The following is a 25,574-nucleotide window of genomic DNA, read 5'->3' as shown; positions in this document are numbered from 1 at the left end:
TTACGGAAAAGGTGGTCGTACAATTTTTTTTTTTTTTTGGGGGGGGGGGGGCTCAAATGATGGAAATAGAAAGTTCTAATTCCCTTTTTAAGAGTCAAAAGTGATCCAAAGGTAACTAAACTCCCCCTACCAACTCCAAGGCTATAATGCTCCAATTTTTATCCAGAGGCACTTCATATGGAAAGGATGGTCGTTTAAACTGTGGATGGGGCACTTTCAATAGAAAATAGGAATTCATAGTGCCCATTTTAGGAGTCAAAAGAGATTCGAGGACAAATAGCCCGAACGCCCTTTTTTCCCCAAATGCATCCGATGAAAATTTTAATGTTAGGTCAAAGATTAGATAAAAAAAAATCTCCGGGAGGACAGAGTCCCCTAGGGCCCTGTGTTAGGCGTTGCATGTTATGCCCTAGGGGCACATATGGTTCTTATAGAACGGCTACTCGTATAAACTTCAGAAGGGGTTCATTTGATTGGAAATTTAAATTTCTAGTTTACTTTTTAAAAGTCAAAAGAGATCGAAGGTGAACTAACCCCCCAAGCCACGCCCTTTTTTTTACAAATCCATCCAATAAAAATTTTGAGACAGCTATTTTATTGAAAATAGTTCAAACATCAGACAACAAAACTCCAGGATCGAAACAACGCCCGAGAGCCCAGTGGCAAGTATTTTAAGTTAAGCCCCGAGGGCATATAAAATTTTTATGTAAGGGGTGTCGTATAAAATTCAGATGTTGCTCATTGGATTGGAAATTGAAAGTTCCAGTTACTTTTTTAAGAGTCGAAAGCGACCATAGGACATTTATCCCCCCCCCCAAATCTTCTTTTCCTTAAGTGCATCCGATAGATTTGAGATTTTCTTTGAAATAGTCAGACGATCAAATAACAAAAGCTTCGGGATCAACATATCCACCGAGCGTGGAAGAACTAAGAGTTGTAAATTGTCCCCCGGGGTACATAAGGTTTTAAGTAGTATGGCCGTAATAACTCCGGAACTTACACCCATATTTGGGCATTAGGGTCATTGGCCTACTTACATTACCTGCAACATTAAACCATTAGCGTAACTGATCCGGCATCTCATTTTCAAATACCTGTCTGGGCCTGATTAGCAGAGATAGTTGGAATAGGTTTTATGACGATTTAATTCTTCGATTATTTTTTTTATTTGGGATTGAATGAAACTGGTCTTGACAAGCGCTTAGTTAAAGTAAATTGGACAAATTTTATAATACGACCCAGATTTCAATGAACCAAAGAGCGACAAATCCATGGTGATCCATATCCACCTCGATGGGCCTTTATGCCCCTTCCCCAGTCCCCCCCCCCCAAAAAAAAGAAAAAATATTGAAAATAGCAAAAAATAAATAAAATTTAAAAGAAAAAAGAAAAATAATTATAAATCAAAAATAATAATTAAAAATATTAAATAAATAAAAATAAAATAAGTATCAATAAATATAAATAAAATAAATAAACAATAAAAATAAAATGAAAAAAAAGTAAAAATCAAAAATTCAAAATAAAAAAAGAAAAAGAACATATTATAAAAACAAATTTTTAGAAGTATCGCTTAGTATTGGGGTATGAACAAAGTCGAAACTAATAAAGTCGTATACATTGTAAGTGATGAGACGACAGCCCTATGAGGTAAATGATAGAATAAAGCCTATTGGAAAGTATTGCTTAGTATTGGGGCATGCATAAATTCGAAATTAATAAAGTCGTATATATTTTAAGCGATGATACAACAGCTATATGAGGGAAATAATAGAATAAAACCCTTTGAAAAGTCTTGCTCAGTATTGGGGATATGTACAAAGTCAAAGTTAAAAAAAAGTCATATATATTTTGTGTGATGATACGAAAGCCCTATGAGTTAAATAATACAAATAAAGTTTTTTGAAGAGTATTCTTTGGGGATGACTTACTCCCCAACAATCCCTGGGGGAGGGGCTGCAAGTTACAAACTTTGACCAGTGTTTACATATAGTAATGGTTATTGGGAAGTGTACAGACGTTTTCAGGGGGATTTTATTTTGTTTGGGGGTGGGGCTGAGGAGAGGGGGCTATGTTGGAGGATCTTTCCTTGGAGGAATCTGTCATGGGGGAAGAAAATTCAACGAAAAGGGCGCAGGATTCTCTAGCATTACTATAAGAAAACAATGAAAAATAAACATGAAAACGTTTTTTCAAATGAAAGGAAGAAGCAGCATTGAAACTTAAAACGAACAGAGATTATTACGCATATGAGGGGTTCTAAAAATACTTTAGCATAAAGAGCGAGGTATTTAGGAGGAAATAAATACCTCGCTCTTTATGCTAAAGTATATTTAGTAATTTCAACTATTTATTCTACGGCCTTTCTGATTCAGGGGTCATTCTTAAAGAATTGGGACAAAACTTACAATTTAGTGTAAAGAACGAGGTATTAACGAGGGTACAAACCCCCTCATATACATAATAATAATTAAAGAATATAAAAGTTTGTTACGTAAGTTAATTCTAAAGTTACGTATATTTTTTGCTAATAAAAAAATTCGTTAAAATTAAAATTAATAGTTGCCTTTTTATGTAACGGAAAAATTGCATGGCAACTAGGCCTCCTTCCCCATCCCATATTTCTCAAAATCGTATGATCAAAACTAAGAGAAAGCCATTTAGCCAAAAAAGGAATTAATATGCAAATTTCATTTGAATAGTTTACGTGTGGAGAGTCAAAATCAAACATGCATTAATTCAAAAACGTTCAGAAATTACTTAAAAAAACTAGTTTTTTTAACTGAAAGTAAGGAGCGACATTAAAACTTACAACGAACAGAAATTACTCCGTATATGAAATAGATTGTTCCCTCCGCAATCCCTCGCTCTTTACGCTAAAGTTTGACTCTTTGCCACAATTCTGCTTTTTAAAACAATTAAAAGCTTTAGCGTAAAGAGCGAGGGATTGCGGAGGGAACAATCTATTTCATATACGGAGTAATTTCTGTTTGTTTTAAGTTTTAATGTCGCTCCTTACTCTTTCAGTTAAAAAAACTAGTTTTTTTTTTATGTAATATATATATATATATATATATATATATATATATATATATATATATATATATATATATATATATATATATATATATATATATATATATATATATATATATATATATATATATATATATATATATATATATATATATATATATATATATATATATATATATATATATATATATATATATACCAAAAACGATATTCAGTTCCATTATTGGCCAAAAAAATTTCAGGTAACGCTGTAATGACCTTGAAATCATTGGACAATCCTAAGATACTGACAGTTCGTGCAACAACTTTTCCAGCTGCTACACTCGATGGTGGAGACGCCCAGACTGAAGCATTGCAAAAGCCTGAGATCCCTACAGATATTTCAGAATTCCTTGGACAAGAGCTCACTAAGTCTGATAGGCCGGAGCTTGGTGGTGCAAAAGTTGTGGTCAGTGGAGGTATGTAATGTAGCCATCCTAGAAAATATATTTCAGTTTTGATTCATGTACATGTATACAAGAATGAAACCGTCGGGTACTCGAATTTCTATTAGTAAAAGTTCAATACTATTTAGCTCCTGAGCTTAACAGAAAAGACAACGTTTGTGGTAAGGACAAGTGACTCTAGGTGTAGTCATCGTCACTTGGGATTTAGTTCTGACGCCCTGTTTTTCGCCATCATTAATTACAGAAAATAATGAAATAAAAATTAGAAAATTTCCGACAGATAATGAACTTTTTGGCAAAGAAATACTACTTTTTTGGATTTTCTACAATTAATTATCTCTAGTCGTATGAATCAATAATGAAAGACGCGTAACCAGTGATGATGGAGAGGAAAAAGGTGGGCTTACAGGAGCTTTTACGCATGACAATGCAGAACCATGCAGAGACTAAAAAAAAAAACTTTCTATGTCTGAAATGCAGTGTGAGCCGAATCTTATAATATTAAAAATTTTTTTTTTTTTTTTACTTGTTGTAACCTGTTTTAAAATAATAATGTCTTTGACAACGTGGTACGAACAAATAACGGCAGTCACATCGCTATGTGTTCTCCTGCTTTTTTTAAAAGTAAAAACATCATAGATTTGAAAGGGAGTCTCTTTTTACAGTTACTATATGGTTTAGACAATATATGTACAAAGGACAGCGGGGGATTCAGGGAGGTTTGCTATCCTTTGCCCTCCCTTGGTTTGTGAGCAGTTTTTTATGTGTAATTTTCAATGACGTTTATGTGTGCCTGTTGATCTTCAAGAGGATAGCTGTACTCCCCCCACCCCTTTAATGGTTTGGGTGTAGCCCTACTTAAGTTTATATAAAACTGGTTGGTAAAATGGTATCGACTGAAAAAAAACCTGGGAGGCCATTGATACCACTGATGGGCATTCCGCTGATGGTGGTTCCTTTTTTTGCACAGGAGCAAAGAATTTGTTTTATAAAACAATCTAATATACGAATATGCTCATTTTTACTGGAACTTCTATTTGATGTTTAATGTACGCCCAATCACGACTCAATAGTGAATGGATTACTTTGAAATATTATTAAATTCAACCACTAAATTATGATTTCATTGCCCATGAACTGTTGTTTTTTTTTATAGACATCTAGAATAAACGATGAGAGTCCAGTAAAAAAAAAAAAAAAAAAAAAAAAAAAAAAAAAAAAAAAAAAAAAAAAAATCTAGTCTGAAACTGCTTGTAATTTTGTTTGACACCTTTGAGGAACGCTGATTTCTGAGGGTGGTTTCTTTGAATCGTCTCCTTAATGGAAAACAAATCGATCGATATAAAGCAATTGAAATGCTGTGATTTATTAAGATTTTATATGTTTCTTTTTTCTGTGTTTCTTTCTGTCATATGATAGTGAATTTAAACGTGATAAGTATGTGTTATTTACCTGATTCACCGCACGTCAACCCGTTTGGTTTTGGGTGAATCATATTTTATTTTTATTTTTTTATGTAAATTGCTGTTAAGGTTAAATAAATATATCATGTTATATTCTGTTTGTTTCATATTCACTATTCTGCTTAAGGTCGTGGATTGAAAAATGGCAAAAATTTTAAGATGCTGTATGACCTTGCTGATACTATGAACGTTGCTGTCGGGGCGTCACGGGCTGCTGTCGATGCAGGCTTCGTTACAAACGATCTGCAAATTGGCCAGACAGGAAAAATTATCGCTCCCGTAAGTTTTTTTGTCAATAATAATGATTTAACTAAATTACTAGCTAAAATAAATAATTTTAAATAAATAATTAAACAGTTCTATATTACTCTTTAAATCCTCCATTTGAGAACACCTTTGTAAACAGTTTCGGTAATTTTGTCAGAATTGAAAATGTAAGATAGAACCTTTAGGCGTGATTGTGACTGTAGGTAATTACGAAAGTAAAACAGTTCAAAATAGGGATGAAACCTTTTTATTGACAGTGAACAGATATAAATTTTAACTGGATATTTCGAACACATATACAGTGTTCATCATCAGCAGTAAAACAGTTTTACAGTTTTACATGTCATTTAGCTTTTTGTGGTAAATAGCAATTATTTCATCAAAATTGTGTAAATTGTTAATATCGGACCAATCTTCAATATTCAGCCACATAATAAAATTTGAAGCAGTAACGGTTTTAGGCTTCATAAAAACGGGGGGAGGGGAAGGTATGCAAAAATTACAGTTGTGAGAATTTTTAATTTATTAAGTACCTTAATAGGAGTATAAAAATATATAAAAAAAAATAATGTAAGATGTCAGAAAACTGGGGAGGGGAGCTGTCCTTCCCCTTCCCAGGTTTAGAACCACCACTGGTTTGAAGACGAGGGCAAAGGGGGGGGGGAGAGATCAAAGATGATAAATCTGACCCAATGGAGGCAAAGCTGAGGGGGACTGTGAAAATTATTCATAATAGTTAGAATAACATAAAGAGAGGCAATATATCCTTTAAATTCGAGGTTTCATATGCCCTTAAGAATCTTTTTCTTTAAGGATTCCTTAAAATGCTACGTAATATGTATTATTGCAGTGATTATTATATGATGCATTAATACATCATTAAATTATTAACTTTTCCTTAGAAAACTGATAATAATAAGTGATATGGATGGTTTTTATGTAATCCTAATAGTTTAGTGCCTTACGTATTCGCAGCTGCACTTAGTTTGAGAATTGAGCCATGACTTCATTATGGCTTTTCAAGGCGAAGTTGTTCAAGTTTTTTTTTAACTTTTCCTATCAGCTCCAATCTATTACTATTTTTAAGGCTAGTACAGCAAATTAGTTTTTTTTGTTTTTTTTTTCAGGAAATCTCAAATCTGCTGAGCGTAAAGCTGTTTTCAAATAGGTGGAAATTCAATTCCTATAACGTTTTTTCTTGTGACAAATAATTCTATTTTGATTATAATGTCACTTTGTAAACATTTATTAAGCAAACAAACTGATTGACATCATCGTCAGTCTTTTCTAAGCGGCTCTGTCCATGGCTAGGGATGGGGCCTCCTTTGAATTGATACTGTGGCTGAGGAGGTGTTGTTTTATTATATCAACCCATCTGATGCGTGGTCTCCCTCGAGATCGTTCCCAATCATTTTTGAACGGTTGTAATCTTAGAGTATAATACAGGACTATATAAAAAAAAATTCTTAAGGTGAAAGTGTAAGTAAGCTATAAACAAAAGAATAAAAAAGAAAGTAAAAAGAAAAAAGAAAGAATAAAAATTTCTAGCTGATAATGCAGGGCCATATAAGAAAACATTCTTAATGTGATAGTGTAAGTAAGCTATAAACAAAAGAATAAAAAAGAAAGGATAACAGCTGCCATCCACTCAAAAAAAACAAAATTAAACTTTTGCTCAATTTCACGTCTTCTGGGTTTGACTTGTGGTTTCAATTTGATCCAGTGGATAGCAGCTGTTGTATTGCAAAATTAAAAACAGAAATATCATAAAAAGCTTGATAATTTTATTAGTAGGGGAAGAATCTTATGGAAAAACTGTTTTCCGTTATCGTCGGAATAAATTTTACTTGAGCGAGAATTTTCCTGCTCATTCTGACCCAGTTTCAATAAAAAGAAAGCAAATAAGCTCTGTATTAAATTTTTCGTCAATAAAGCCCACAAAAAAGAAAAGAAGAGGGAAGTACACGAAGTATAGATGCAAATGTAGAGAAAACTTTAGACTCTATATTTTATGGTATGGGGAGACTGAATCCAGACGAACTTTTCTCTTTGAACTGGTTCCTGGTCTGCGAGTGAATTTCAGCCACACTACAAAAAAACAACAGGTAAATCGTATGAAAACTGGATACTTTTTCATAATTCTGTCAGGCTAGGCTCCTAAATTCCCCCCTAGTCTTTTGAAGGGCTGCGAGTTTTTTCCGTAAAAACTAGCCATTTAATGAACGAATTTGACATTTGTTTTGTATTTTTTTTTTTGTCTGAGAACAAAATAATCAATTTTAGCTTTTGCTTAACGAATAATGTGACTTGAGAATTTCGTATGTCCATTTTTGAAAAAGAAAATAAATCTAGTAATTCTTTCACAGGAACTGTACATAGCTGTTGGTATATCTGGTGCTATCCAACATTTAGCTGGAATGAAAGACTCAAAAACAATTGTTGCAATCAACAAGGACCCCATCTTCCCGGTTGCTGATCTTGGGCTGGTTGCCGACCTTTTCAAAGCCGTTCCAGAGATGACGGAGAAATTGTCTAAGAAATAAAGCTTTTATGTACTTTCTTATCATTATATTTCTGTCGTGTTGGCTCAGATTTGAGTCATTTGTTCATATATTATCGTAACTAATAAAACGTTGGTTTTATTTTTGTTTATCGCTCAAGCTGTTTTGTTTTCTGAAAGGACTTACTTTCCATTTTTTTTTTTTTTTTTTTTTTTTTTCTTTTTTTTTCTTTTCTTTTTTTTTTTTTATGGTGAGAAACGACTTTGACATCGCGGGTGTAGCGAAGTATAAACACCACAAATTAAAGTCTTTGAATTTGAAGAAATTTAGATACCTACGGATTTATATTTACTTTACAAACAACATACCTTCTCAAGCTTTTATACTAGGTAACATGATAGCCATTCATCAATAACTTAGTATTTTTGACTTCAACCTCTAGGCTATTTTTCTTCTTTTTTTCTTTTTTTGTGGGTTTATTTTTCAACGGCCGAATTGAATATTTGAATACGGTTTATAAAACGTAATCAGGAATATTCATCGATTCTATAATCGAATAATTTCTCAGAAACGGAATTCATTTTTTCAGCTTCAACTTTCTAGTAGAATCTTTTTATTCTTTTTAAAACTCAGTTGAAATATTTCAGTGTAGTTCATGGACTGTCATGGCTAAAGACTTTATGTTAATTAGACAAAAAGTCCGTTAACTTTTATTTTTAAAAAATGAGAGACATTTCATCTCTACCGGGTGGTGTGCCTATAATTTCAGTAAAGCATCCACTCCAAATTGCACCACCATCTAGGGTTGTGGTTAAGGAAACGTTACAAATGTCAGCCTATTTTCTTGCAGGGGACAGGCTGCCAAAAACTACGTTTGCCGACATCCGGGGCCAAATTAAGAGTTCGTAAATAAGGATTTAAAGGAAATAAAAACTTCTTGTGAGGGAGAAAACAGCGATATTTTGAACAGATAGTGGTATTAAACATTCGGCAGAAAAATAGGAGGTAACAATAGGGTATTAGGTCAGTGAAGCTCGCAGAAGAAAAATATACAGTGTAAAATTTGAATATTTTCGAAACAGTATATTGTATGTATAGTCTAACGGGATTTGTCCCTGAGATGCGCTCTAGATTAGCTTTAATATAATTTACTCGTGATGTAAAACTGAACTTATACCCCACCCTAAGTCTTAACTACTAAGAAAGTAGCGACATACCGAGTTCTGTAAGCACGACTGGAAGAATAGTTTAAAGGCAAATCAGTTTTGAGGTAAAAATCTTCGATGTTAAAAATCAATAATGCTCAGATGTCAAAGGACAACGGTTCAAAACTATGCAATTTGTTTATTGTTCATAGATTGGTTTTATATGAGAAATTTTGCATCCGTTCCACCTTTTGCATCATAAATCCCTATTTGAGAATATATTCCCAGTGAAGTAGCGAGGTAAGTCAAAAGATAACATATATTGCCGGGTTATCAAAACACCGTATATGCAATATTATAGGATCGAAAACTAAGTCGAAGCTCTCAGGGAGTATTCGGGGATCAAGTGGACCTCGAATTTTGAATTAGGTGGAAGGTGCGGTCGTAAATTGAAAGAGTTTTAAGTATGGAGACTATCAAAATGAGATATCAGCATCTCGGGAATGACTTGGGGAGATCAAGTTGAAAGTTTTTGAGTGTTGGCGGAATATTCAATGAGACTTCAAAATTTTGTGCTAAGAGGGAGAAAATGGAGACCGAAAATGTATCTTTGATCCGACTAAAAGTTCTTGCACCATTAGCTCCAGTGAAGTAAATCGAAAGACAGCATGTGTACCCAGGTTATCAAAATAGCATATCATTAATGTCATGGGAATAACTTGAAGGATCAATTAGAAACTTTCAGGGAATGCTGAGTGGCTAAGTAGATCTTGAGCTGTGACTTCAGAAGAGAGAACTGAGGTAAATCAAAAGGAACTATGTATATCTAGGTGATTAGAATAGCATATCTGCATAGTAAAAAAAAAATATTGCACAAGATTACAGTATGTCGAACATTTTGACTGAGTTATCAGAATTTACCTAAAAGTTATATCAGATTCTGACGATTTAGTTCTTAAGAAGAAAAACAAAAATCATTACAAATGGCGATTCTTTTTTTTGCACTTGTACCAGTTCCCACTCTTGCAAGATACCCACACTCTTTGGCTGCAAATGCAATTATGCTAAGAATTTAATTCTTCTTTCCCAGAGACCTATTTATTATCAAGACTTTCTTCTTCTGTTGGTATTTTGCAAATAAAAACAACATTGTTTGAAATATTGGTTGGCCAAAGATTGTCCTTTATGGCCAATCGTCTAGAGCTAAACGCAAAGCAGGTTTTCCGCTGTTGGGGGTGGAAAGATGTCATAAAGAAAGATTTAAGGAAAATGGGAACTTCATGGGATGGTGTAAAGAGAGAGGCTTTGAATAGATTAGGATGGAGAGGGCGTGCGTAGCTGTGTTGGCCTCAGGTGGTTAGGCGCTGCTGTGAGTTGCTGATAGTAGTAGTTGTTTGAAATACGCTACGTTTTTGGTAAAGTGCAATTAGTATCCAAGCTCTTCTAAGGATTTGAGGAGAGGGGGGCGAGGTAGCTGAATTCTTATTTGAGATAGCTCGTATTTGTAAATCATATTTAGCCTTGTGACACTATTTTGTTGTTGTGATAGTGTTATTACAAATGGTCAACACACTGCTCAAAATGTAAATTCTTTTTAGCAAAAAGGACCTTTTATTTCAAAGGTCTTCTTTCTTATCACCTTTGTGTAATGGTATTATCTTAGGGACCTTAAAAAATTACTGGAAAATCCCCTTTCCCATTTATTTATTAAATAAATGACATAGAATAGGTGTTATGACGGACAGAACCCATTTTGCAATCTCCTGGGAAATCCTATCTACACCATTTGAATTCGAATGCACACTATTGATAATTTATTTCTACTTCATTTACATCACAAGGACTAAAAGTCGTTTGAGTATTCACAAGAACTTCAGTTTGAACTATTTTGAGAACCTGTTCATTTTTTTCCGAGCATATTCACATATTTCTGCAACATTACTTTAAATATATTTACATAAATAGTTTTCTATGTCATTCGGAGTAGTCGAATTTCCCCTTTCAGTTTGTAGTTTAGTGATAACCTCTATTTTACACTTTTAACCCAAGAGTGGATTTACTGTTTTCCAGGTTTCTTTTCATCTCACATTTATGTTTCATAAATACACTTTGCAAATACTTTTTTTTCAGCTTTTCGTTTCAATCCATTTAAGATATTTGTATAGGTTTTAAATTGCTGAAAATTAATATAAGATGATTCAGCTAGATATGCTTTATAAAGTTCATCTTTTCGGTTTATACAATTTAGAATTGCCTGAGTAATCCAAGGTTTTTTAGGGAATTTTGCCATAGCTATTTTAGGTTTACTAAGAGAATATTTCTTGTTTAATACTTCCAATAAAATATCACACGCAGCCGATGGGTAACGAACTGTAGTAAGGAGCGACCCGGCTCAATAGTAACCGAAACTCTAAAAAAAACGGAATTTTTATAACAATAGCTACATCAAAAGAATCACATTTTAATGCTGATTTTGAATATATAAGTTTCATTAAGCTTAGATTTACCCATCAAAAGTTACGAGCCTGAGAAAATGTGCCTTATTTTAGAAAATAGGGGAAAATACCCCTTAAAAGTCATAGAATCTTAACGAAAATGACACAATCAGATTCAGCATATCGGAGAACGCTACAGTAGAAGTTCCAAACTCCTATCTACAAAAGTGTGGAGTTTTGTATTTTATGCCAGAAGACAGATCGCGGATACGTGTTTATTTGTTTTTCTTGTTTTTTTTTTTTTTTTTTTTGATTTTTCAACAGAATATAATATTTCAAACTTGTGACTAGTATGTAAAATCGTAAAAAACAAATATGTTAATTTCGGAACTATGAGTAAATTTGGCAGGTTTAAGTTTCAAGTTCTTAGTCGTGGAATTACAGAAGAAACTTAATCAAAATGAAGATTTGGCGTGGAAGAAGGAGAAGGGGGAGATTACACAATGCATAGAGTAGAAAAAGTATGATTCATTACCTAAGCTCTCTTACATAAATATTTTATAGGTAATCAGGAGAAAGAACCCAAATGCTTTCATTTACTTTTGTCCTAATTACTTTAGCAACAGAAAGGTTGAGCAAAAACATATGTGTTTTTGTTTGACCTTGTAAATCGAATTGTTCTTGGTAAAGAACTGTGAGTACGGAGCGATGCGGCTCAATAGTAACCAAAACTGTATGAATCAGAGTCTTGATAATAGTAGATACATCAAAAGAATGGAATCTTAATGTTTAAGTTACGAGCCTGAGAAAATTCACATAAATTTTTTAAAAAGGGGGAAACACCCGTAAAAATGAAGTGATTTTACTGAAAATCATACCATGAGATTCAGCTTATCAGAGAACCCTACTTTAGAGGTTTCAATCTCTTATATACGAAAATGTAGAATTTTGAATTTTTTGCCCAAAGCAATGTCACGGACGTGCGTTGATTTGTTTGTTTTCCCCAGGGATGATTGTTTTGAACCATTGATCCTAGAGTATTGCGAGATCATCTAGCTCATTTAATAGGAAATAGAAAGCTGTAGTCTCCTTTTTAAGTGACATTATTGGAGGGTAGCTTAGCTCCCTTCCATCCCCTTTTTCCCCAAAAGTTCTCTAAAATCAAAATTTTGAGACAGCCATTTTGTTCAGCATGGTCTTAAGATCTAATAACTATAGTTTTGAGGATGATTGACCCCTCACAGCTTCTGGGGGAAGGGCTGCAAGAAATGCAGGTGTTTCTTAAATTTTTTAAAAAGCTTCCATTCTTATTAGACGGTCTTTATGAATCAATAGTCATTCATAAATAATTGGAATAAAAAGTCAAACTTTAGTGTAAGAGCGAGGTATTGAGGAGGGGGCTATCCCCTCATATTTGTAATAATTTCTGTTCGTTTTAAGTTTTGATATTGCTCCTTATTTTCAGTTTTGAAAACTGTTTTTTTTATATAACTTCATCTAGCAGGACCAAAAGTTCACTCCTTACATATAAACCTTATTCGTCCCAGAACTTAACTTCAAACACTTACCTATGGGCTCCGGGGGGTAGTGTCGACTCTGATTTTTTTTTGACTACTTTTAACGAAATGGCTATCTCAAAATTTGTGTTAAATGGGTTTGGGGAGAAACGCCTGGGGGATGGGGCCAGTTGCCCTCAGATCTCTTTTGACTCTCAAAAGTGCTCTACAAAATTTCAATTTCCAATCATATGAGCTCCTTCTGAAGTTTCTAGGAGCAATCCTTCCATAAGAGCTTTATATACCTCCAGGGCATAACTTAAAACGCCTGCCCCAAGGCCCTTGGTGGTTTTGTCGACTACGGAGTTTTGTTATCTGATCTTTGAACTGTTTTCAGCACAATGGTCATCTCAAAAGTTTTATCAGATGCATTTGGGGAAAAAGTTCGTGAAGTTGCCCTCTGTATAGTTGCCCTCTTATCTATTTTGACTCTTTAAAAGGGTACTAGAACTTCCAATCGCATTAAAAAATCAAATTTTATACCACCACCCCTTCTTTATAAAGTACCTCTGGAAAAAATTATAATAATAAAACCTTAACGCCTCATGGCCTTTTCAAACAGTTCGTGGTAACGAACTTCAGTAAGGAACGACCCGGCTCAATAGTAACCGAAGCTCTAAAAATGGAATTTTGATACCAATAGTTACATCAAAAGAATCACGTTTTAATCCTGATTTAAATATATAGGTTCTTATCAAGTTTAGTCTTACCCATCAAAAGATACGAGCCTGAGAAAATTTGCCTTATTTTAGAAAATGGGGGAAATACCCATTAAAAATCATAGAATCTGAACGAAAATCACACCATCAGATTCAACACATTAGAGAACCGTACAGTAGAAGTTTCAAGCTCCTATCTACAAAAATGTGGAATTTTATATTTTTTGCCACAAGACAGATCACGGAAGCGTGTTTATTTGTTTGTTTGTTTTTTTTTCCAAGGGTGATCGTATCGACCCAGTAGTCCCAGAATGTCGCGAGAGGGCTCATTCTAATAGAAAATAAAAGTTCTAGTTCCATTTTTAAATGACCGAAAATTGGAGGGCACCTAGGCCCCCTCCCGCGCTCATTTTTCCCAAAGCAGAAGGATCAAAATTCTGAGAAAGCCATTTTATTCAGCATAGTCAAAAAATCTAATAGCTATGTCTTTGGGGACGACTTACTCCCCAACAGTCCCTGTGGGAGGGGCTACAAGTTACAAACTTTGACCAGTGTTTACATATAGTAATGGATACTGGGAAGTGTATATATGATTTCAGGGAAATTTTTTGTGAGGGGGGAGAAGGGTTGAGGGGAGGGGTTTGTGCAGGGAGAACTTTCCATGGAGGAATTTGGAATGACTAAGGCTAACCACAGAACAAAAGAAACGTCTTGCCACCTTTGAACATAATTGCCTTTGCTGGATCAGCTGGAGAGACCATGTCAGCAACGAAGAGATCCGTACTAGCACTTCCCAACCATGCATTGCCTCCATTGTGAGGAAACAAAGATGGTGATAACTTGGACATTTTCCCCCATATCTTGGATAATAGGCCTCATAAATGCTCTTCCACTGGCAAATGGAAGGCACCCATCACCGAGGAAGACCAAAGAACACTCTCAGTAGAGCGTATGGAAGAGAGAGAAGAGCTGTCCAGACGAGTCACGTCTCAGAGTGGGAGGACATGTATGCATCAGCTCACTTGAGGGAAGATTGTAGGGTGTTCACTGGCACCCTGTTTGCCTCTGAAAAAGTTCTTAGTTAAGATAAAAGCCTTTTTGTCAACATAATTGGTTCGTGTCAGTTTGTGTCAACATAATCAGTTTGCTTTTTTAAACATTAGTTGAAGAATACATAACTTTTTTACCTGTGCATGTTGTTTGAATGGTCTTCTTCCTTTTTCACCGTGAGAATGCCAACTTCTGTCGTGAGATTTGAAAAACTTTATGTTGTATTGCAGAACTTATGGATTTAACCACCCTTCTTAATGAAATTAAATAAAAAAAACAAGTTTTTTAAAATGAAAGTAAGGAGCGACATTAAAACTTAAAACGAACAGAAATTACTCCGTATATGAAAGGGGCTTTTCCTCCTCGACACCCCGCTCCTTACGCTAAAGTTTTTTATTGTTTTAAAAAGTAGAGTTGCGAGAAAGAATCAAACTTTAGCGCAATTTTAGCTGCTTCCTCATCAACGCCCCGCTCTTTACGCTAAAGTTTGACTCTTTCTCTCAATTCTTCTTTCTAAAACAGTAAAAAACTTTAGCGTAAAGAGCGGGGCGTTGATGAGGAAGCAGCCTCTTTCATATACGAAGTAATTTCTGTGCGTTTTAAGTTTTGATGTCACTCCTTACTTTCAGTTGAAAGAACTTGTTTTTTTAATTTAATTTCTGAACGTTTTTGAATCAATGCATGTTTTGATTTTGGCTCTCCGCAGAGGAATAATCAAAACGAAATTTGCATATTTTTTTTTGGCTCAATGGCTTTCTCATAATTTTGATCGAATGATTTTGAGAAAAAAAGAGCGGGGGACGAAGCCTAGTTGCCCCCCGATTTTTTGGTTAATTAAAAAGGCAACTACAACTTTTAATTTTTTACGAATCTTTTTATTGGTAAAAGATTTACGTAACTTATAAATTAGCTTACGTAAAGAACTTTTGTATTCTCATGTTTTTATTACATATATGAGGGGATTCGCCCCATCGTCAGTACCTCGCTCTTTACACTAAAGCTTAAATTTTATCCCAATTCATTAAGAATGACCCCCTGAATCACAAAAGCCGTAGAATAAGTAGTTGAAATTACCGAAAATACTTTAGCGTAAAGAGCGAGGTATTAGAAGGAGGTGAGCCCCTCATATGGGTAATAATTTCTGTTTGTTTTAAGTTTTATTGCTGTTCCTTACTTCCAGCTGAAAAAGCTTTTTCACTTTTATATTTTAATTGTTTTTTTTTTTAAATAATGCTAGTAAAGCCTGCTCTCCCTTCATGGAAATTTTCTTCTCCCATTACAAATTCTCGAAGGAAAATTCCCCCAGCATATCCCCCTCTTCTCAACCCCTCCCCCAAACCCAAAAAATCCTCCTGAAAACGCCTGTATACTTCCCAATAACCATTACTATATGTAAGCACAGGTCAAAGTTTGTAACTTGTTGCCCCTCCCACGGGGACTGTGGGGGAGTAAGTCGTCCCCAAAGACATAGTTATAAGGTTTTTCGACTACGCTGAATAAAATGGCTATCTCAGAATTTTGATCCGTTGACTTTGGGAAAATAATTAGCGTGGGAGGGGGCCTAGGTGCCCTCCGAATTTTTTTGGTCACTTAAAAAGGGCACTAGAACTTTTCATTTCCGTTAGAATGAGCCCTCTTGCAACATTCTAGGACAACTGGGTCGATACGATCACCCCTGGGAAAAAAAAACAAAAAAAAAACAAAAAAAAACAAATAAACACGCATCCGTGATCTGCCTTCTGGCAAAAAATGCAAAATTCCACATTTTTGTAGATAGGAGCTCGAAACTTCTATAGATGATACAACAGCTATATGAGGGAAATAATAGAATAAAACCCTTTGAAAAGTCTTGCTCAGTATTGGGGATATGTACAAAGTCAAAGTTAAAAAAAAGTCATATATATTTTGTGTGATGATACGAAAGCCCTATGAGTTAAATAATACAATAAAGTTTTTTGAAGAGTATTCTTTTGTGGTATGCATAGTCAAAATTAATAAAGCTGTATATTTCTTAAGCGATGACAAGACAGCCCTAATGAGGAAAGTGACAGAATAAAGCCTTTTGAAAAGTATTGCTTAGCTTTGGAAATATGCATAAAATCAAAATTAATAAACGCACATATAATTTAAGCGGTGAAAAGATAGCCCTATGAGGGTAAAATACAGTAGTCTTTTGAAAAGTATTGCTTAGTATTGGGGTATGCATAAAGTCGAATTAATAAGGTCGTATATATTTTAAGCGATGATAAGATAGCCCTATGAGGGAAAAGATACAATAAAGCCTTTTGAAGAGCATTGCTTAGTATTGGGTTATGCATAAAGTCGAAATTAATAAAGTCGTATATATTTTAACCGATGATACGACAACCATAAGAGGAAAATGGTACAATAAAGCCTTTCGAAAGTATTGTTTAGTACTGGGGTATGCAAAAAACCGAAATTAATAAATCCATATACATTTTAACCGATGATATGACAACCCTATTAGGGAAATAATACAATAAAGGCTTTTGAATTGGGGTATGCAGCAACTGAAATTAATAAATTCGTACATATTTTAAGCGATGATACAACAGTAATGATACAATAAAGTCTTTTGAAAAACATTACTTAGTATAGGAGCATACATAAAGTCAAATTTAATAAAGTCGTATATATTTTAAGCGATGATACAAGAGCCCTATGCGGGAAATGATACAATAAAGCCCTTTGGAAAGTATTGCTTTGTATTGAGGTATGTACTGAGTTGAAAATAATAAAGTCGTATATATTTTATGCGATGATAAAGCCTTAATTGGTTACTGAGTATCACAAAATAATAAAAAACACTTTTGCATACAACAAACTCAGCTAGTAGGTAAATTCAGAGTATCTTAGTTGTTGACTAAGTATCGACAATTTAATAAAAGCTCTACTGACTACAACAAACTAAGGGAGTTGATCAATTCCGAGTGTTTTAATTGCTGGCTGAGTACCAAAAAATTATTAAAGCACTTTTGACTACAACAAACTCAGCTACTTGGTGAATTCCAAGTAATTAATTGGCTACCCAGTATCAAAAAAAATAAAAAACACTTTGGCATGGCACAAACTCAGCTAGTGGGTAAATTCCAAACGTTTTTGAAGCCGGTCGAGTACCAAAAATAATCTAATAGAACACTTTTGAGAACAGCAAAGTCAGTTAGTTGGTAAATTCCGAATGATTTGGTTGCCGACTAGCAAAAATTCAATGAAGGCACTTTCTTGTACAATAAACTCAGCTACTGGATAAATTCCGAGCGTTTTAGTTGCTGATTTAGTGTCGAGAATTTAATATAAGCACTTCCGACTACCATAAACTCAGGTAGTTCCTAAAATCCTTGAGATTCAGTTGCTAGTTGCATTCAAAAAAAAAAAAAATAATAAAAGTAGTTTAAGTCTGTTGATTATAGACAAGTGTTGTAAGCTACATATTGGGGGCATATAAGGTTTTCATGTAAGGGATACTTGTATAAAACTTCAGAGGTGGTTCAGTTGATTAGTAATTGAAAGTTCTAGTTCCCTTTTAAAGATTCAAAAATGAACAGAAGGCATCTATCCCCAGAAGGCACTCTATCCACTAGAAGGCATCTAGTCATTTTTTAAATAGTCTAACAATCGCATAACAAAAACTTCGGGATCAGCATACCCCCTCCCAGATCCCAGGGGCAGGGTTTCAAATAATGCCTAGAGGCACATAAGATTTTTAAGGGGGAGATAAACTTCGGAGGGGACTCAAATAGTTAGAAATTTAAAGTCATAATTCCCTTTAGAAGCCGAAAGTAATAGATGAATCTGGGTCAAGTGTTGTAAATTATGCACCGGGGGTATATAATGTTTTTATAGAAGGAATGATCATACAATTTCGTCAGGGGCTCATTCTATTGGAAATTGAAAGTTCTAGTTCCCTTTTTAAGAGTGAAAAGCCTCAGGAGGCCTGTTAGCCCTTCTGCCATTTTACCCTAAATCCATCCAATCGAATTTTTGAGAAAGCCATTTTGTTAAATTAAGTCAAAACATCGGATAACAAAAACTCCAGGGTTAACACAGCCCCCACAGCCCTTGGGCAAGTGTTGGCTATTATGTCCGGGGGGCATATTTAGGCTCTTATGCGAGGGTTTAGAAAATAGTTCAAACATCAGATAAACAAATCAGCCCACCCCACTAAAAGAAACTTATGAACGGAATTTAAATACCGTTCATACCGTCCAAAACTTAGGCAAGCACAAACTTGGTCTTCTCTGCAGGGCCCAGCCTCCCTCACCTCCTGCCCCCCAAAACAAAATGACTTATGAATGATATTTTATTCTAAAAGTTATGGCAACTGACCCCTGTTCCTTCATGGCCCGAGCCCCCACCCAAATAAAATTATTAACAATATTTTATTCCAAAACTTATGGGAGAACTTTGGTCCTCCATGGCCCAATACCCCTCCCTCCCCCAAAATAGTACCCAAATCTCTTCTAGCAGTGGCTATGTTTCCTAATTGATTGTGTTATTGTGAAATTAATGAAGCTTCTCTCTCTCTAAAAAGAAGCTAACTCCTGGCCCTCCTTCCATGTTCCAACCAACCAACCCAAAAAAAATATTAACGATATTCTATTCCAAAAATCATAGGGATTCAGTTTAATTTTATTAGCTCTTTCCAAGACTGTTCAAGAAACCTATATTCTTTAATACAAACAAGGGTATGACCACTGCCCGTTTCCCTAACCGTAAAAGCATAAGGCTTACTGCGTATTTGGCTCTTTACTAAAACCAATTATATTATAAATAATTTCTTTTGTACTTATTGCAACATTGAAAATAAAATAAAACTTGGAGTGAAACCAGACCGAGATTTACCAATAGGCCCATTAAGCCCTACTGCTTTCACTGTTCCCAAAATTTTGAGAATTTTTATTAAAATCTTGCAAAAAAGGAGCGGCAAAAACGCTTGGGCCTAGAAGCGTCAAAGCTTTGAATCCTGCCCAGCCAAGTTCCCAAAAAACATATTTTAATACTAAAGAATGTTAACTGACAATTTTACTGTTGAATGATAATAAATAAACCCTCTTAATTTTAGAGCAGTACAATAAAATACTAGTTACAAGTATTTGGTTACTTCCACTACCACCAAATTTTCGGTGATTTCTTTCAAAATCTCGCAAATACACAGCGGCAGAAATGCTTGGGCCTAGAAGTGCCAAAATTTGAAATCTGGCCTTGTCAAGACCCCGAAAAAACACATTTTAATACTAAAGAATGTTTACTGATAATTTTACTTTTAATGATAATCAATAAACCCTCTCAATTTTGGAGCAGTACAGTAAAATACTAGTTACAAGTATTTAGTTACTTCCACTACCCCCAAATATTCGGGGATTTCTTTGAAAATCTCACAAATACAGAGCGGTAGAAATGCTTGGGCCTAGAAATGCCAAAGCTTTAAATCCGGTCTTGTCAAGACTCCAAAAAATATATTTTCAAACAGTTCGTGGTAACGAACAGTCGTAAGGAGCAACCCGGCTCAATAGTAACCGAAACTCTAAAAAATAGAATTTTGATACTAATAGTTACATCAAAAGAACCACATTTAAATGCTGATTTTAAATATATAAGTTTCGTCAAGATCAGTTATACCCATCAAAAGTTACGAGCCTGAGAAAATTTGCCTCATTTTAGAAAATAGGGGGAAACACCCCCTAAAAGTCATACAATCTTAACGAAAATCACACCATCAGATCCAACGTATGGAATTTCGCATTTTTTGCCAGAAGACAGATCACGGATGCGTGTTTATTTGTTTTTTGTTTGTTTTTTTCCCAGGGGTGATCGTATCGACTGAGTGGTCCTAGAATGTCGCAAGAGGGCTCATTTAAACGGAAATTAAAAGTTCTAGTGTTTTTTTTTAAGTGACCAAAAATTGGAGGGCACTTAGGCCCCCTCCCATGCTCATTTTTTCCCAAAAGTCACCGAATCAAAATTCTGGGATAGCCATTTTATTCACCATTGTCGAAAAACCTAATAACTATGTCTTTAGGGACGACTTACTCCCCCACAGTCCCCGTGGGAGGGGCTGCAATTTATAAACTTTGACCTGTGTTTACATATAGTAATGGTTACTGGGAAGTGTACAGACGTTTTCAGGGAGATTTTTTTGGTTTAGGGGGGAGAGTTGAGGGGGGTTACGTTGGAGGATATTTCCATGGAGAAGCTTCTCATGGGGGAAGAGAATTTCAATGAAGGGGGCGCAGAATTTTCTAGTATTATTTGAAATAACAATGAAAAAATAAATAGAAATGTCTTTTCTACTGAAAGTAAGGAGAATCATTAAAACTTAAAACGAACAAAAATTATTACGCATATTAGGGGTTTACCTCCTTGTTATACCTCACTCTTTACGCTAAAGTATTTGTAGTAATTTCAACTATTTATTCTGCGGCCTTTGTGATTCAGAGGTCATTCTTAAGGAATTGGGACGAAATTTAAGCTTTAGTGTAAAGAGCGTGGTATTGACGAGGGTTGCCCCCCCCCCCCTCATATACGCAATAAAAACATATGAATATAGAACTTCGTTACGTAATTTAATTCGTAAGTTACGTATATTTTTTACCAATGAAAACGTTTGTATAAAATTAAAAGTTCTAGTTGCTTTTTTAAGTAATCACACGCGTTTCAAAAGCACTTCTAATCTTCGAATTAAAATACACAAGAAGCGCAGAACAAATACATTTTAAATCTAACGAGATAGGCACTGCTATATTATCTATTATAGACTTGAAATCTCAATTTCTGATCTAATGAACCTCCAAAGTTGCTGTGACCATGGGGTGGAGGTGAGGATAAAAAGGGACAGTCCCCCTCCTATAAGGAATAAATTCTCCTCATTTTTGGGTTTAACGTTACCCTTTACTTTCATAATACCAGCGTATTATTCCCAGAAATTATACGAGAGTAGATATCAATTTTACGTTTTTAAAAGTTTCTTTTTAAAACTACATTAAAACTGATTAAACTATAGCAAGTTGGTATCTTTTATTTGAAATTACAAAAAAGTGCTCTCAGTGCCATCTATAAGCATTTCTACAATCTATAGAAATTATAATAGATAATATTATCTATAATAGATAATTCATAGTATGGACAAAATCAATTGACGAAAGGGAGGAGAGAAAGATACTTACAGGAGCAGGCTTTTTGAAATCCCAAGCGGGTCGATTATGTCTCTTCAAAATGTGACAGCTGTCGAAATCTTTCTTTGACTGTAAATGTTTTATCAAAGACTTGAAATCGTTTGTGTAGGTTTCTAAAAGGGCCACTATCTCCTAAATATAAGAAAATATATTTAAAAAGAAACTTTTTCTAAAATACTGAAAAATATAGCATTGGCTAAAGAATTAAAATATACAATTTTAATTTAACTTTTTATGATGAGTTTTAAAATATAATTACAATTTTTACATGGCCCGTATTTTATTCAAATCTTTTTTTTATTATAATAATTATTTTGCTTTTTTGCAAGATTTTGGATTTTTGGATTCTAAAGAGGCACAACTTTCTTTCGAACAAGCTTAGTGCCTCATTAAAAAAAGAAAAAAAGTAGCTTTTATGCTAAAGCCAAAGATACAATTCTGCTTATTTTCTGCTCTTCAACAAAATACAGTTTTTACCACTCTAAAAATTAAGCCTAAATTCTAACAGTTTCCTGGTGTAAAGTTCCAAGTCAAATTGGGAACCTTATAGCAGAACTGAGAATTTGCCAGAAAAATAATTGTTCGATCTGCTACAACAGAATATAAATAAAGTTAAGATAATATACATACAACTCGCTCAAGAACAAACAGAAAAAAATGTATGAAAACGCGAGAAAACAGAAATTTTTGTGCTAAAGTTGGACACATAATTCTTATTTAATTATTTTTTTTTACCACCAATAGGCACAGTAATTTTTTAAAGTTTAATATTTCGAAAAACATGGGATTAGGTCAGCCTAAAAACTAACTTCAATACTTTTAACAATTTTTCATCGCAAATTTTCAACCAAAATTCGAAGCTTTTAGCAAAACTGGGAATTTATAAGCAGATTCTCCATCCGACCTCCTAGAAATTATAGATAGATTATAAACTAAAGTTTTACCCTTTCACGAAACATGGGATTTTGGCCAGCCTAAAAAAATAAGTATAATTTTTTTTACAATTTTCAAATTCGATTTTTCAAACAAAATTCAAAGTTTTCCAGTAAAACTGGGAAGTTCACTTGCTACATGAACTACAGTTTAAGTTCTAAAATTTTAAGCTGAATTTGGGAATCCAACTAATATTTTTTCATCACTTGTAATTTATGACACTGCTTATTTATCGAAATTAAAATACCTAGAAAGTAAAATTTTAAGTTTCAGGAGTGATATTAATACAACTTTCTTGCTGTTTTTCTACACATATTTCTACACGTCACTTAGATCTTCCTGTCACTAAAAGCGCAAAGGAAGGCAAAAACAAAATTAGACTCTTTAAATTAGTTAAGTGGAAACTTACACTCCCATATATATCTTGCAATTAGCTAGCAATAGCTAGTGGAAACCACCTTGTTTTAAGAAAAGATGGAAACCAGGAGTTATCCTGGACAGAATCATTGATGTGTTTTGTGACGAACTACTACACATGTTGCTAGCCAAAGCTGAGCATCAGTTAACTGATTGTGATGCCAAGCACAGTAAAGTGACGTTGATCAATTCTGATGACCTTTTTTTCTTTCGAGATTGATGATGTTGAGACAAGCACAGATTCTTCTGTTGTCTATGACATGGGAGTTCAGTTATTAAGGTTTATGGATGATAAAATACTTTTTCAACCAAATCATTTTTGACGTCACTAAATTACAGAATTCAGGAGGCAATTGTATGCGTCCTGAAATTGAGTCAACTGGGAACATTCCGGTTCCAATTCCCAGCAAATGAACTGAAAATGTTTCACCAGAGTGATCGTTTTGTAATCGGGCACGCATATTTATAGTTAATTTTAATATATTTACGTATGCCCATAAATAAGAATTTTTCAGGCAAGAATTATTTCATCCGCAGGTGTCAGTCTAGGAATATTAGGTAATGTTTGCCTGATATCTCCCGCAAGCAATATTAATTTGCTGCCAAAGGGTTTAGAATTTCCTCATAAATCTTGCAATGATCGCTCGAGAGCCTCGAGCGATTTTTGTGCACCATTGTGCACTCGTCCCAAACAATACGTTTGCATTGCTGCAACAATTTACCCATACCAGATGATTTGGAAATGTTGCAGGTGGGAGTTTGTGAACATTGCACATTCAGAGGCAATTTCAAAGCGGAATGAGCAGTTCTCCCATCAGGCAGCACCGTTGTGGCTATTCTGGACGACGCACGGGCCAACGAACACTATGTAATTTTTGGATCGAATTAATACCAGATGCCATCTAATTAGAAATGTTTCACCAATACCTCCTGGTGCATCCAAGAAGAAGATTTCTCCAACTTGGTTATCAACACAATGCATTATCTGTTCATAAAAGCCTTTTTGTTCAGACGTTAACTTGGAAATATTTGTTTGTACATACGACAATAGATCAATCGTGTTGTAACTTTGTTCATGACCCAATTCTACAAATGTACAAATAACTGCAGTACGATTAGGTGAAAGCATTCCCAAACGCTTGAGAAGTTTGTTAGCCATAGATAAGCACAAATCTTTAATCATAACTCAAGTGCAGTTATGAATTTTGTTGTAAAGTCCAAGGTCATATCTAACCTCTCTAGCCGTAATCGGTGGAGTATATCCTCGGCAATTTGAAATTTGTATTTCCCCCATAACTCTGTAGGAGATGAAGGAGGGCAAGTTGTCAATATGATTCCAAACAATACACGAATTTGACTTGGAAATGACGTTTTGAATGCGTCATTGATGCAAATATGCATCAATCATTGGTGCATATGTCATTGGTGCACTACGATAAGCGTCACGTATACTCCCGTTTACAGTTCTCAAATGCTCAAAGGACGTTGGGCCGGGTACGTTAACCAAAAGCAGGCGGAGAAAGAAGCATTCATCTTGATTGGGATGAATGGTGTAGATTCTTCCTATCTTGGTTTCTTTGAAGATGTTAGGTTGGCCGTCGACTGACTCACCCCGTTTTCGACGTTCAAATGATTTTTTATTAGCATTCCACGTGTAATACGTAGGCACTTCAGAATACAGCAGTTTTTTGCAAAAGAATCATTTTGACATATCGCGAAGAAAGCAGTTAACGTTGTATCCGCTGAATTCAGGGCCCTTTGTTGCACGTTGGATTCCGAAAGATAAACACGTTGACCATTCTGTAAATGTACCGCTAAGTGAACAACAGCATGACTTCGTTCATATATTGGATATAAAAGAATAAGCTACACAGCTTCATTACTGCTTATGTATCTCACAGCCTGATATTGTACGACTTCATCAATATAACTGATTTCGAACTGCAAGCCAAAAACTGCCATGTCGCTGCCTTTGTTGACGTATTTACAAATGTATTTGATTGCCATTTCGGAATTACAATATTCCACGTTTATATGCACATTGTAAGTTTTCGATAATAAAGGTGAATATGGAACAACCCACTGGGAACATTCCCTGTGTCCCCATCGTCATTTATATATCCCCCTGTGCCCCCGGCATCCCCCTTGTAGTTGTGTCCCTGTGTCCCGGTCGTCATTTATATTCCCAGCATCCCGGTCGTCATTTGTGTCCCAGTCTGTAATTTCTCTTTGAGCATCCCGGTCGTCATTTATATTCCCTGTGTCCCGGTCGTCATTTGTGTCTCGGTCTGTAATTTATCTTTGAGTGTCCCGGTCGTCATTTATATCTTCCGGTCGTTATTTGTGTCCCGGTGTCCCAGTCTGTAATTTCTCTTTGAGTGTCCCGGTCGTCATTTACATTCCCTGTGTCCCAGATTTTAGTTTTCTTTTTCTCCTTTATTTTTCATTTTTTTTCGTTTCTTTAGTTTTTTTT

General features: G+C 34.8%; 2 protein-coding genes across 3 annotated transcripts in view; both read left to right on the top strand.

The window, feature by feature from the left end:
• Nucleotides 1-25,574, top strand: part of LOC136035538 (S phase cyclin A-associated protein in the endoplasmic reticulum-like) — a 598,516-nt gene that overhangs the window by 341,676 nt on the left and 231,266 nt on the right. The window lies entirely within an intron of this gene.
• LOC136035540 (electron transfer flavoprotein subunit alpha, mitochondrial-like) lies at nucleotides 3,279-7,854 on the top strand (the record flags this gene model as incomplete). The annotated part of the gene is given in 3 exon segments (XM_065717391.1): nucleotides 3,279-3,494; nucleotides 5,073-5,224; nucleotides 7,579-7,854. Coding segments are annotated over 3 exon segments (534 nt in total). The 3' UTR covers nucleotides 7,756-7,854.

The sequence above is a fragment of the Artemia franciscana genome, chromosome 14 (assembly GCF_032884065.1).
Source record: "Artemia franciscana chromosome 14, ASM3288406v1, whole genome shotgun sequence".
In the NCBI taxonomy this organism is placed as follows: domain Eukaryota; kingdom Metazoa; phylum Arthropoda; class Branchiopoda; order Anostraca; family Artemiidae; genus Artemia; species Artemia franciscana.
Note: the sequence above shows the minus strand (reverse complement) of the source record. Positions and strands in the feature narration are given on the sequence as shown.